The sequence below is a fragment of the Lepidochelys kempii genome, chromosome 1 (assembly GCF_965140285.1).
Source record: "Lepidochelys kempii isolate rLepKem1 chromosome 1, rLepKem1.hap1, whole genome shotgun sequence".
NCBI lineage: Eukaryota > Metazoa > Chordata > Testudines > Cheloniidae > Lepidochelys > Lepidochelys kempii.
The window spans coordinates 321949634-321964505 of NC_136380.1; the positions used below are offsets into that span (position 1 = coordinate 321949634).

The 14872-nt window shown below is 41.8% G+C and overlaps 1 protein-coding gene across 3 annotated transcripts in view; it reads right to left on the reverse strand.

Annotated features, from left to right (window-relative positions):
• Nucleotides 1-14872, reverse strand: part of TBC1D22A (TBC1 domain family member 22A) — a 443842-nt gene that overhangs the window by 252322 nt on the left and 176648 nt on the right. For all 3 annotated transcript variants that reach the window (XM_073328376.2, XM_073328375.2, XM_073328374.2), the window contains one exon: nucleotides 14154-14260. In XM_073328376.2, coding sequence (XP_073184477.1) covers nucleotides 14154-14260 — 107 coding nt within the window. The remainder of the gene's footprint in view (nucleotides 1-14153; nucleotides 14261-14872) is intronic.

The window sequence follows — 14872 nt, forward strand, 5'->3', positions numbered from 1 at the left end:
GCCCTGGCTGGGATGATTTAATTGGGGATCGGTCCTGCTTTGAGCAGGGGGTTGGACTAGATGACCTCCTGAGGTCCCTTCCAACCCTGATATTCTATGATTCTATGGTTCTATGTGATTTAAGGTCATGGATAAGTAAAGATTGAGCACACAGAATAGACAGTCAAAAGTGACTGACATGGTTCAATTATAAAACAGAATACAGACTGCAGTGACACTCTAAAATGTGAATATATGAAAAGCTTCAAGATTTCTGCTCAACAAATCCATGTTTTGACTATTCTCAAGGTACCAAGGACTGAGAGTCACCCGGTTACTCTCCTGGCCTCCAGCTAGGAGATTTGTTTGTGCTTAACCCAGTGTTAGCTCCCTGACATTCCCAGTCTGTTAGCCACCCAAAAAATCTCCTCTAGGCTACCCCACCCCTCATTTCACCTTGCAGGTTAACAATAAGTGCACCCCAGATCCTGACCTCCTTTGAAGCAGTCTCCTGTAGCCTTCAGCCCCTTCTCCACTGAACACTCACAGAAATACCAAGTCTGCTGTCCCCATGGGAACAGAGTAAACACCAGCTTGAATGATTCAACTCAAGTTCAGCTCCCTATATAATACCACAGCACTGAGGTATATTTATAGTGAAAACAACAGGAAATTTATCAAAGATTCAAGAGACAGTGAGAAAGAGTAACAGAAACAAAAGGGTTGCATATAAACAAAATCATAACATGATTATTAGAAACTATACTTAACATGCCAGCCTCCTGTCTAAAGTTTACTTCACCCCAAATGTCCTCTGCAGCATTTCAACAAGGGCAGGTTGGAATCCCATTTTCATGAATATAACCGCAGTGCCTGATTACGTCCTACGTACAGGATAAAGGGATGTCTTCCTTTCCTTCTCCTTATATCCCCCAACATTTATTGTTGGTACCAAAAATCATGAAAAGCCGCTCGCTGCATAACTTCTGGTGTGCTGCCTCCCTGTTGATTACAAATCCCCCCTCCTTAACTTCATATGTAAATGGGACTCCCATTGTGTTGGCTTAGAATGCTTAAGTTATATATTGACACAGAGAAAAGTGAACAAACATTCAGTGGAACCCTGATTATCTGATCTAATTGGGACTGGAGCCAGATCAGATACCAAAAATCCAGATAAACTAGAGAATAAGTGGCAGGGCTCGGGCTGTCAGCCCCAGGCATGGCAGAAGCCCCAGCCACCCAGGAGAGGGTGATTTGGTTAATATGGAGAGCCAGATAAGGGAGGCTCAGATAAATGGGGTTCCACTGTATTTTTTTCTGACAGAAAACTTGTTTGTCAATTCTACCTTATAGGAGCCGACTCTGTGAGTGCTCCAAGGCTAGAGCACCCACAGAAAAAAATTAAGTGGGTACTTAGCACCCATCAGCAGCCAGCACCCTCCCCTTCCCCCCAGCACCTTCCGCCCACCAGCAGCCCCACCGATCAACTCCTCCCTTTCCTCCTCTGGTGCCTCCCTCCCACTGAAAATCAACTGTTCTGCGATGTACAGGATGAGCGGGTATGGGGCATGCTCGGGGGGGAGGGGCATGGAGTTGGGCAAGAAGAGGCAGGGTGGGGCAGAAAGGGGTGGAGTGGGGGCAGGGACAGGGACTGAACAGGAGTAGAGCACCCCTGCGGAAAGGAAGAAGCCAGCACTTGTGTTCTACCTTGATACAAACCTTAGAACATATTTCTAGTATACATACATATCTTCATAAATGATCTGGAGGATGGTGTGGATTGCACTCTCAGCAAGTTTGCGGATGATACTAAACTGGGAGGAGTGGTAGATACGCTGGAGGGGAGGGATAGGATACAGAAGGACCTAGACCAATTGGAAGATTGGGCCAAAAGGAATCTGATGAGGTTCAATAAGGGTAAGTGCAGGGTCCTGCACTTAGGACGGAAGAACCCAATGCACAGCTACAGACTAGGGACCGAATGGCTAGGCAGCAGTTCTGCAGAAAAGGACCTAGGGGTGACAGTGGACGAGAAGCTGGATATGAGTCAGCAGTGTGCCCTTGTTGCCAAGAAGGCCAATGGCATTTTGGGATGTATAAGTAGGGGCATAGCGAGCAGATCGAGGGACGTGATCGTTCCCCTCTATTCGACATTGGTGAGGCCTCATCTGGAGTACTGTGTCCAGTTTTGGGCCCCACACTTCAAGAAGGATGTGGAGAAATTGGAGAGAGTCCAGCGAAGGGCAACAAAAATGATTAGGGGACTGGAACACATGAGTTATGAGGAGAGGCTGAGGGAGCTGGGATTGTTTAGCCTGCAGAAGAGAAGAATGAGGGGGGATTTGATAGCTGCTTTCAACTACCTGAAAGGGGGTTCCAAAGAGGATGGCTCTAGACTGTTCTCAATGGTAGCAGATGACAGAACGAGGAGTAATGGTCTCAAGTTGCAGTAGGGGAGGTTTAGATTGGATATTAGGAAAAACTTTTTCACTAAGAGGGTGGTGAAACACTGGAATGCGTTACCTAGGGAGGTGGTAGAATCTCCTTCCTTAGAGGTTTTTAAGGTCAGGCTTGACAAAGCCCTGGCTGGGATGATTTAACTGGGAATTGGTCCTGCTTTGAGCAGGGGGTTGGACTAGATGACCTTCTGGGGTCCCTTGCAACCCTGATATTCTATGATTCTATGATTCTCTGTATGTAAAATTTGTACATGCATTTCACAACAATATTTGTGACCAGTGTGACCCTGGCTTTTATTTAAGACCTCATATGACATTCTTTTATGAACCAGAATGTACATGCCAGAATCAGGATATTCTTGTAATCCCCCTACCAGTCGGCATTGAGGAGTTCGTGGGTCCCACGTACCAAAACATTTTCAAAGAGGATGAAACCTGTTTTCTTGCCGGACACAGATAAATATTGATGAGATTCGTAACTAGTCACATATAAAAGAAGAGAGACTGAAGAAACAAAGATAACACTGAGAATTTTAGGATAAAATAGTTACTATTAAAATTTCAAACACTTAAGGGAGGGGGCAGAGACTGCTCGAAAACATACAAAGACTAATCATCTCTCTAACTTGTGAGCAAAGGTACCCTTACATCAGAAATCTCAGAACACCAAAAAACAGCATGAGTAAGGCTATGTTAACATTATGGAGCCTACGCAGGCACAGTTATGTCAGCAAAGCTATGCCAGTATAGGTGCCAAGTGTAAATGCAGCTTACCCCAACAGAAGATTTATCAGTGTAGGACCACCACCTCCATGACCCACAATAGCTACAATGAAAGATGCCCTTTTTCATTGACACAGCTGTGTCTACAGTGTGGGGTTTGTCAGCATAGTTGTGTCACTCAGGGGTGTGGTTTTTCACTCCCGACTGATGTAGCGGTGCTGACATAGTGTCAAGGTTCCTTCCCCACTCTGAACTCTAGGGTACAGATGTGGGGACCTGCATGAAAGACCCCCTAAGCTTATTCTTACCAGCTTAGGTTAAAAGCTGCCACCACCAAAGAGTTACACAAAGAACAACAGGGGAAGTGCCCACTTGGAAACGTCTCCCTCCCCCCCCCCCCCAAAATATCCCCCCAAGCACTACACCCCCTTTCCTGGGGAAGGCTTGATAAAAATCCTCACCAATTTGCATAGGTGAACACAGACCCAAACCCTTAGATCTTAAGAACAAGGAAAAACTAACCAGGTTCTTAAAAGAGAATTTTAATTAAAGAAAAAGTAAAAGAAAAACCTCTGTAAAATCAGAAAGGGAAATACCTTACAGAGTAGTCAGATTCAAAACATAGAGAATCCCTCTAGGCAAAACCCTAAGTTACAAAAAGACACAAAAACAGGAATATACATCCCATTCAGCACAACTTATTTTATCAGCCATTTAAACAAAACAGAATCTAACACATATCTAACTAGATTGCTTATTAGCCCTTTACAGGAGTTCTGACCTGCATTCCTGCTCTGGTCCCGGCTCAAGTTGCAGTGGGGGAGGTTTAGATTGGATATTAGGAAAAACTTTTTCACTAAGAGGGTGGTGAAACACTGGAATGCGTTACCTAGGGAGGTGGTAGAATCTCCTTCCTTAGAGGTTTTTAAGGTCAGGCTTGACAAAGCCCTGGCTGGGATGATTTAACTGAGAATTGGTCCTGCTTCGAGCAGGGGGTTGGACTAGATGACCTTCTGGGGTCCCTTCCAACCCTGATATTCTATGATTCTATGATAAAAAGCATCACACAGACAGAGAGGACCCTTTGTTCCCGCCCCCTTACCCCCATCTTTGAAAGTATCTTGTCTCCTCATTGGTCATTTTGGTCAGGTGCCAGCGAGGTTATCTTAGCTTCTTAACCCTGTACAGGTGAAAGGGTTTTTCCTCTGGCCAGGAGGGATTTAAAGGTGTTTACCCTTCCCTTTATATTTATGACGCATAGCTTAAATGCAGACTCAGTCTAAGTTCTCTAAAGTGAAAGATAAGGAATAAGAAACTGGGTCAACTTATCTATATGTAAACCAAGTATAAAAGTAGGCTTCCCATTCCTGACAAGAATCTTAACTATGTCAGAAGGCAAATACCACATACCTAATCTATTCAGGGACTCAGCAGCCACACTGCTACCTACAGCAGCAGTACTATACTGAAAAGTGTGTCATCCAACTGAGAACACGCATCCACATACATTTTCCAAAGAAGGGGAGGAAATCTAAAGGTATTCTCAGTCTTCACAATGCTAGATTGGCTACTGATAAACCCATGCCTCGGTACCTTTCTGAACAACTTTGGAATCTAGAATCAGACAGCCTAGGGGAAGAGAGGTAACCAAAGAAATTATTTTTCTATTAAAAAGGCAAGCAAATGAAATTTGCGCCTCACTTTCCTGTTGACTCTTCTTATTCTTTGGAGAGACAAAACTAAATGAACTGGTACCTCATTCCTCAACAACAGACTTCACACAGCTTGGCAACGAGCTATTTATTAAAGCTCCAATTCCCATTATGACAGTGTGTGCTCTGGCACTGAATAGCATGCTAGATGGACAGCAGATAGAACAATGCTACCGATCAATAGGAGTCTATCAACTCTATTGTTATGTAGGTAGGTTCTTACACTGCACTCATCCCTGTAGTATCTGAGCAATTTGACCCCACTCTTAAAACTTTTGAATTAGTAGGATTATTTAAGCATCCTACAGCCACACTTAAAACAAAATATCAATAGCCCTGTTCAGGTTGTAAACTCTTTAAGGTAGAATCTGTCTCTCACCATGTGTTTGTAGAGTGCATAGCACAATGGGGCCCTGAACTTATTTGGGGCTCTCTTAGTGCTACGGTCAATCATTCTGGGTTTGGGAGGGGAGGGGAGGAAGAAGGGGAAGGCAGCAAGTTATTTGGTTTTGAATATAAATAATGTTCAAACTGAATTAAATTAACTTTGGTTGCACAGACAAAAGTAGTAGGAAAAATAACTGACAAGAGCAAGCTACTTGATGGGGCAGTTCACGTGACTGGAGCACATGGATGGGTATAAACTGTTCAGGAAGGACAGGTACGGGAGGAAAGGTGGAGGAGTTGCATTGTATGTAAGAGAACGGTATGATTGCTCAGAGCTCCAGTTTGAAGCTGGAGAAAAGCCTGTTGAGAGTCTTTGGGTTAAGTTTAGAAGCAAGAGCAACAAGGTGATGTCGTGGTGGGCATGTGCTATAGACCACCAGGATGAGGTAGACGAGGCTTTCTTCAGACAACTAACTGAAGTCTCCAGATCACAGACCCTGGTTCTAATGGGCGACTTCAATAACCCTGACATGTGCTGTGAGAGCAATACAGCAGTGCATCGACAATCCAGGAAGTTTTTGGAGAGTGTTGGGGACAACTTCCTGGTACAAGTGCTGGAGGAAGTGACTTGGGGCGGTGCTCCTCTTGACCTGCTGCTTACAAACAGGGAAGAATTGGTAGGGGAAGTAGAAGTGGGTGGCAACCTAGGCAGCAGTGACCATGAGATGGTTGAGTTCAGGATCCTGACAAAAGGAAGAAAGGAGAGTAGCAAATTACGGACCCTGGACTTCAGAAAAGAGGACTTTGACTCCCCTGGGGAACTGACTGAGCCTGTGGATATGGGGAAAGCGGTGGATGTACTATATCTTGAGTTTAGCAAAGCTTTTGATAAGGTTTCCCACACTATTCTTGCCAGCAAGTTAAAAAGTATGGATTGGATGAATGGACTATAAGGTGGATAGAAAGCTGGCTATATTGTTGGGCTTAACGGGTAGTGATCAACAGCTCGATACCTAGTTGGCAGCTGGTATCAAGCAGGTTTGCAGATGACACTAGGATGGGGGGAGATGCGCTGGAGGGTAGGGATAGGGTCCAGAGTGATCTAGACAAATTGGAGGATTGGGCTAAAAGAAATATGATGAGGTTCAACAAGGACAAGTGCAGGGTTCTGCACTTAGGAAGGAAGAATCCTATGCACCGCTACAGGCTGGGGACTGACTGGTTAAGCAGCAGTTCTGCAGAAAACGACCTGGGGATTACAGTGGACAAGAAGCTGGATATGAGTCAGCAATGTGCCCTTGTTGACAAGAAGGCCAATGGCATATTGAGCTGCATTAGTAGGAGCATTGCCAGCAGATCGAGGGAAGTGATTATTCCCCTCTGTTCGGCACTGGCGAGGCCACACCTGGAGTACTGCGTCCAGTTATGGTCCCCCCACTACAGAAGGGATGTGCACAAGTTGGAGAGAGTCCAGCAGAGGGCAACAAAAATGATTAGCGGCTGGGCACATGACTTACGAGGAGAGGCTGAGGGAACTGGGCTTATTTAGTCTGCAGAAGAGAAGAGTTAGGGGGGAATTGTTAACAGCCTTCAATTACCTGAAGGGGGGTTCCAAAGAGGATGGAGCTAGGCTGTTCTCAGTGGTGGCAGATGACAGAACAAGAAGCAATGGTCTCAAGTTGCAGTGGGTGAGGTCTAGGTTGGATATTAGGAAACACTATTTCACTAGGAGGGTGGTGAAGCACTGGAATGAGTTATTTAGGGAGGTGGTGGAATCTCCATCCTTAGGAGGTTTTTAAGATCCAGTTTGACAAAGCCTTGGCTGGGATGATTTAGTTGGTGTTGGTCCCGCTTTGAGCATGAGATTTGACTAGATGACCTCCTGAGGTCTCTTCCAAGCCTAATATTCTATGATTCTACTTAAATGTAAGAGATGTAAAGCAAAGAAACAAAACAACAACTTATCAGAGTAAATATAAAAAGGACCTAGAGTGGGTCCGAGTCTCACCCACTTCTTTGCATACTGGCAGGGTTAATTTTGTTATCATAAAATACTCCCATGATAGATGGGTGCACCCTTGGATATTTCCAGTGGCAACTAATACACTGTATAAAAGGTTTTAACATCTCCACATAATATTTCAAATGTGCCTTGCTGCATCTCAAGCCTATTACTTCTTCTTTCATCTTCACTGAAAAATAATTTATTGATCCAAACATACTTATGTTTGTGTACACAAGTGAGACTTGGAGAAGTAATCACTGAACTCACTTTTTGTAGGTGAGAGGTATAGCAGCATATGTTAGGGAAAGTGCAACTAAGTTGTTCAGGGTCCTTCAGTGAAACCAGATAAAGAAATTCAGTATTAATTAACAATGGAGAAAAAAATAATATAATGTATTTATTATGCATAACACCCAGAGCGTTCTTTGTGCTACTACTGCCAAGCAATTATTTCTCTCTTTTTTGTATCTACATATGACTGGTTATGCCTTGTTACTTTTTCTATCAAGCATGTACTATACATCTTTTCTCATTTGGAGAACACATTACACATTTATTTTGTCATCCTCATAAGATTTTTTTTTAAGTATTACAAGAGCTTATTTTCTATGTTTGAGTTATATGTGCTTTGAAATGTGTCGTTTATGGAGTTTCAAATAAGCAATGAATCACATTTACAGAGGTCAAATTAAAAAAACAAAACAGGCTAAATTTTTCAGATGCTGCTACGCAGAGAAAGCATGCTACTATTTACTTGACCTTGGAGCAGGATAATTATGTTTAAAAACACCCTAGGGAAAGTAGAGCACTTTTCTTCCCTAAATATTTCATAAACAATTTTATCAAAAAGTGAACCTCTTCTGACCTTAATTAGTTTGTGGTCCTTCTGCAAAATGCCTAACCCAAAGAAACATTCAAATTATAAAGCAAGAAAGTGTTATGGAAGAATAATTCTTTTATAAATAGTAATAGTGCCAAGAGCACAGCAATGCCTTTCCCGTATATACACTCTAGTTAAGGACCTTGCTGAGTCACAGAGTAATTTAAGTGGCAAACGCAAATAGGAAATTATTGTAAATTCTTTGGTGTTTTATGCAAAGATGATCAGTAGCAGTCAGCAATTCGTCACCATTAGAATGATAAGAACAAAGTCATAATACTGTGGCTACAGAATTACCAAATAGGCATAGAATATACGTAGCCTTTCCACTTTCGTACAGATGTACAATTTTTACTTCAGTAATCTAGCATACACTAAGTCATGATAAAATAAAACTACAAATGAATAAAGCACAATAAGACTCTATGGTTTAAACACAGTAATGTGGGTTGTACATTTTTAACCAAGATCCAGAAAGGGTTAAGGCAAACCCTGTTACCTCCACATAATTTGAAAAAAGTGGAGCTAGTATATTCACTTTAAACTCTAGATACTGCTTAAACCAGCATCAGAACATGCATATTTACAATTAATATGCCAATCACAATCTGTTACAACTTCAGTTCAACTCCTAGAACAAAAAGTACAAGATTGATTCTTCAGGGACTGAGCATTTCTTTAAAAAGTGTGTCATCAATTAATACAGCCTTAAGAGAGAACATGCATTATGTCAGCTCTGGATTGGAAGATAAAGTAATGATGGTCAGCTCACAGAAAGAAGAAAATACCTAGAATTTCCTGTTCTATATTTTTCTAATTGGTGGCCTTGTAAATTTGGCATTGACAAGCCTCTACAGTCCTGAAGTGGCCATTTGCCTGCTGTTTGCTGCATTTTGGCAAGCATTCCTTAATGGTATATACAACGAGGAGTACTTGTGGCACCTTAGAGACTAACAAATTTATTTGAGCATAAGCATAACTTCATCAGATGCATGCAGTGAAAAATACAGTAGGAATATATACATATATACATATACATATATATATATATATATATACACACACACATATACACACACACATACACACAAGAACATGAAAAAATGGGGGTTGCCATACCAACCCTAACGAGCCCAATCAATTAAGGTGGCCTATTATCAGCAGGAGAAAAAAAAACTTCTGTAGTGATAATCAGGATGGCCCATTTCAAACAGTTGACAAGAAGGTGTGAGTAACAGTAGGGAGGGAAATTAGCATGGGGAAATAGTTTTTAGTTTGTGTAATGACTCATCCACATCCAGTCTTTGTTCAAGTCTAATTGAATCGAGTCCAGTTTGCAAATTAATTCCAGTTCTGAAGTTTCTAATTGGAGTCTGTTTTTGAAGTTTTTTTGTTGAATAACTGCGACTTTTAGGTCTGTAATTAAGTGACCAGGGAGGTTGAAGTGTTCTCCGACTGGTTTTTGAATGTTATAATTCTTGACGTCTGATTTGTGTCCATTTATTCTTTTGTGTAAAGACTGTCCAGTTTGGCCAATGTACATGGTATATGTTTTCCATTTCACTTATTGATAAGATGATAAATTCATATATGTCTTTTTTGCCCCCTGTGCAAGGGTGATCTCTGTTTTACAGCCGTCTTGTTGGCAAACAATTGGTACATCTAAAACTAGCATATAGGATTGAATTACACCCCACTATCACCAAAAAGCAGTCCAAAATAGTTAAACCTGTAAATTACATTGGGATCACTCCTCTCTTGTTACTCTCCCATTACTCTTTCATTATGGAAAATCCACTCAAGGAAACACTTCCACAGTTTTGGATAACAAATGATGTTAAGTAATCCCACCTTCTGTTTCTAAACAGAATATTTAAACTTAATTTTCTTAAGGTACCCTCTTCAGTAAGAAGGGGAGGGAATAGGAGTGGGACAGACTATGCTTGTAGATTTGAACTTGAGCTACAGGATTCATTTGTTTCACACACACACACACACACAAATTCAAGGGAACATGTAGTAACACTCATTCAGACATGAGGTATTTGGCAAATGTTAAGATCATGCTGCCTCATTAACAAGCAGAGAGCTGTCCTAGTCACACATTACATACCCAAAGTATGCATACATCACCATTTACTACTACTCTACTGTAATGCTTGGTCTATGCTTGAAACATATAGGCATAGTTATGTAGTCTGGGGTGTGGGGGGAAAAAAAACAGACTTGACCGACATAGCTATGCTGAAAAAAATCCTAGTGTAGACTCAGCTATGCCAACAGAAAAGTGCTTCTGTCAACACTGCTAACATTATTCAAGCAGGTAGTGTTCCCACACCAGAAGAAAAAACTCCTTCTGTCAGTGTATGCTGTGGTTATTTTAGAGGGCTATGCTGGCATAGGTTCTTTAGTGTAGACATAGGCCTGCTCTATACTACAAAGATAGTTGACATAAGCTGCCTTGCGTCAACCTAGCTGTGCATGTGTCTACACTTAAATTTGTCTCCCACCAACGTCAGCTCTCCATTATGCCAACACAATAACACCACCTCCTTGAGCAGCGTTGAGCCATGGTCAATGTAGTGAGGTTGATGCAGTGTGCATGTAGACACTGCATTACCTGTGTCAACCCTAACAGTCCTCCAGCAGTTGCCCCACAATGTCTGACACTGACTGCTCTGATCACAGTTGTGAACTCCACTGCCCAATGATCACCGAGAGCAGAAGCTTCCCCACCCCTCACAATTGCAAGTTCCCCAACAGATGAGTCAGTGGTTACTGCCACTGATACTCGTAAGGAACATATCGAACTTGTCATCCCTCCCTCACCTGGGAAAGGAGGCTAAGGCAATTGCTTGTGAATTGCTGTGCTGGTGTGCTAACTATGGGATGCCAACAAGAAGATAATTTGCTCGGTCTCGGCTGAGAGCCTTGAGCTTTCGTTGGATCTCAACTCAGGTGCATCCAGAAAAGGTGCAACATCGAACATGTAAAGGTCCCCTTGTGTGAAAGGTGACCTTTAAGGAGGGGAAACTGTACGGGGAGACTTTGGCAAACCAGTAAAGTGCCTGAAACCAATATGGCTTATTGCTAAAAGCAGCCAAGTCAGCAGGCTGCAAATTGGCCAACTCAGCAGGCTTAGCTTAACTAAGGCAGGAGGGGAGGGGGGGGGTCTTTGGGTGCCACAGAGAGGGCAGCTTGACCCCGTGTCCTTCCTGATAAGAACTGTGTGGAAGTGGCTGATACATGCATTTTAGAAGAGCAGGATGTGCCCCAGGAATGTCTATTGGGGGCCTCACGGCTGCAAACTCTGGAAAAACCCACACCTGGTTAATCAATAATCAGAAGGAACCTTTTGCTGGACCACCGAAACTGCTTGTCACAAGTTTTCTTTAAGGGACATGTCTAATGTATAAATAAGGGGGGAAAGTTTGAGGTAGTTGGACTCTTTTTGGACTCTCCATCTGGATACATCTTGCAGTACCCACCAGCAGATGGAAGATTTGGCCACCAGAAGCCTGCTGCTGTGCCACCCGAGAACCACACTCAGCTTTGGTAATTATCAAGCATTGGGGGTGTTTTACTAATATTTTGTGGACATGTGTAAGTGCTTGAGACTACATAAAGTTTAGCTTTAAGTGAAAGCACTTTTGCATTATCCTGTTTGTGCCAGCCATCTATCGGTCAGACAGCCGTGTCTCCCCTGATTTCCCGACACCACCTCGCATAGAGTAAGAGTTAACAAGAGCTTTGGGTTGAAAGAACCCCGGGTAACAATGGGATCAGTGATAAAACATGGTGTAATAATCATAAATGTACAGCAAGCACCACAGAATTAATAGGTGCATTGTCAGTGTTCTATTCATAGATATGTACCAAGCACCACACAATTCCTAACAGGCTCCCAAACAGCAGGGCCAGATAGAGCACAGTACACCGAACACATTACTGTGGCTCACTCTTAAAGTCCTCTTTAGCCTCCCTGAGCCATACAGCTGTGTTGAACTCTTCTGACAGCCCTTGTATGTGGCTATTCAAACTCAGCAGAAAGCCACTCCACCTCCATGCTGGCGGCAACTTTTCCCCTTTGCTTCACAAATATTATGCGGGACACAGCATACAGCTATTGCCATTATGATATTTTTCTCCCGGAGATCCAATCTCGTGAGTAAACAATGTCAGTGCCCCTTCAATCTACACAAAATACACCAAACTCTCACTCTGCATCAGCTAAGCCAACAGCTCAATCTTTTCCTTGCTGTGGTGGACAGTGTACGGCTTCATGAGCCAGGGGAGCATGAGGTAGGCTGGGTTCCCCATGATCACTACTGGCATTTCAGCATTGCTACTGGTAATCCTCTGGTCAGGAAAGAAAGTCCCTGATTGTACCTTTTAAACAGCGTTGTGTTCTTAGAGATGTGAGTGTCATGCACCTTCCCTGACCAGTCAACACTGATGTTGCTGAAGCATCACCAGTGATCTGCCAGCATTTGCATTAACCATAGAAATGCATTAACCATAATTTGCATTAACCATAGCCCTTTCTGTTGATGTACTCTGTGGTCAGGTGCTCTCGGCCAACATTTACAGGTGCTCCATGAATGCCACCAGCAATCTTTAATTGGTTCTTGCTATGCACAGCAATCTGTCCTCCAGAAAATCATTATGCTCTCTGTGGCTCTGCAAATACCAGAGGACCATGCACCCTGTGTTTGCAACGCTGATGACGATAGTGCAGAGCTGTACAGGCTCCAGGCCTCTGCCAGAGATAGCAGACAGCAACAAGTCCTGTGCAAATTCGTGGGACTTTGAAAATTATGGGATAGAGATAGTATTATGGGATGAAGAAAGGTGCATATTGGGAACCTGTCTTTCCAGTCCAAGACATCCCTTAACAACTCGTTTCTGCCCCATTACACATTGCCAAAACTTGCCAAAACAGAGAGTGCTGGATGGTGGTGAGTTGCAAACTGGTATAACTACACATAGTGCACCATACTGTGCACTGAAACAAGAACTTCTGCAGTGCCGACACAAGGGAGCCAAGTATGCACACGCACAAGCAATCTACCAACTGCAGTGGCCTTATGCCAACATAACTTGCACCAGCAAAAGTTTGTAGTATAGACTTGCCCATAGCATAAGGCAGTGAATGTAATTAAATGCATGTAATTTGCTTTCTGAACTGAAAATTTAAAAAACCCTAATAACCTATTTTATTGTATGTTTGTGTTAAGGCATAGACTAATTTAAACCTCTTAAAATGTTATATTTTGACTATGTTTGGATCTAATGATTATTCTCTTTTGGACCATGCTGGTCCCCTCTATTCAAAACAGATAAGTTTAACTGAGGCTTTATTTCCTCATGTAAATGGCTGTAACCTTTACAGACACAGTTTTACTCCAACAGTTCATATACACAAAACTGTATTTTAATGACTGCATTTGTTTATTTGGTCCATTTGACTCATTTTGTTCATCGTTTCCCCTATAAAATCAGACAACAGCTCAAGATATCCTACAAACTGGGGTACTAAGAAATGGTTTTTAAATGATTTTTTTTTAAAATCAGGATAGCCTATTTAAAGGTTACTCTGCCAGAAAGTGGATTTTGTTTAAAATAGTCAGTTACAAAAATCTCATTTCTCATTGTCCCTCATTGACCATTTTATGTGCAGACTTCAAACAACAAATGTAACAAAATGCTGCTGACAATCTCTACTAATTGACACAAGTGCTTAAAATGTCTCTGGAATCACAACCTCCAATTTCGTTCTCATACATCATAATGTATTGAGACATGTAGAAGTTCAGTACAAAAGAAGTTGTACAGCACTTTTTAAAACCTCCTTCACCAAACTCATGGCAGATTTCCACTTTGGGGAAATTTATTTTTTCCTCTATTTTCTTACATGTACTTTTTCGCAACATCCTTAAAGTAGTTCAAAGCCATGACATTAATCAGTTATCTTCACTATTTAAGAACAGGAGAAATCAATTTACCTGAATGCCATCAAGCAACTTGCTCATGCACCAGTAACTGTCAGCTTCAATGTTCTGCAGTACTTCTTCAGGCAGACTGGAAACATCAAAATTTTCCACTTCTTCTGCTGTGGAAAAAGAGGAAAAAGACAAGTCAATGAAGTGCACAGAATAAATAAAGCAAGGTTGACAAAAATAATTGATAACAAAGACAGCCACCTTGTATTCACAATCTTCAAAATGTGTTCTTTAACAGGGACTAAATGCATCATTTATTGCTCAACTGTGTCATTTACAGGTTCTAAATGTTAATGAATATTTAATTTATTGCAGACTGTGAAAATCCTGAATCATGTCCAATTAACTAGAATTCATATACAATAAATTATATAATTCTAGACATTTCACACCTGAGAGAGGAGTACCAAGAGCAATAAAAATAGTCTTCTAAAATATATAAACTTTTTTTTTTAAAACAGATTACTCTGCAAATATGTTTTGTGTATGGGGGTGTGCACGTGCACACGTGTATTACTTTGTTTTTTCTTTTTTTAAAGAAAATAACTATTAAAAATATTCTTTCAAGGCACGGATTGTCTCTTTTCAGTGTTGGTACAGTGCCCAACACAAATGGCCCGAATCCCAGTTGGGGACTTTGAACACTACAATAATGTAAATATTTTGAATAAAAAATATGAATAAATAAAAATTCTAATAATGTGCTCAATGCATCCCAAACA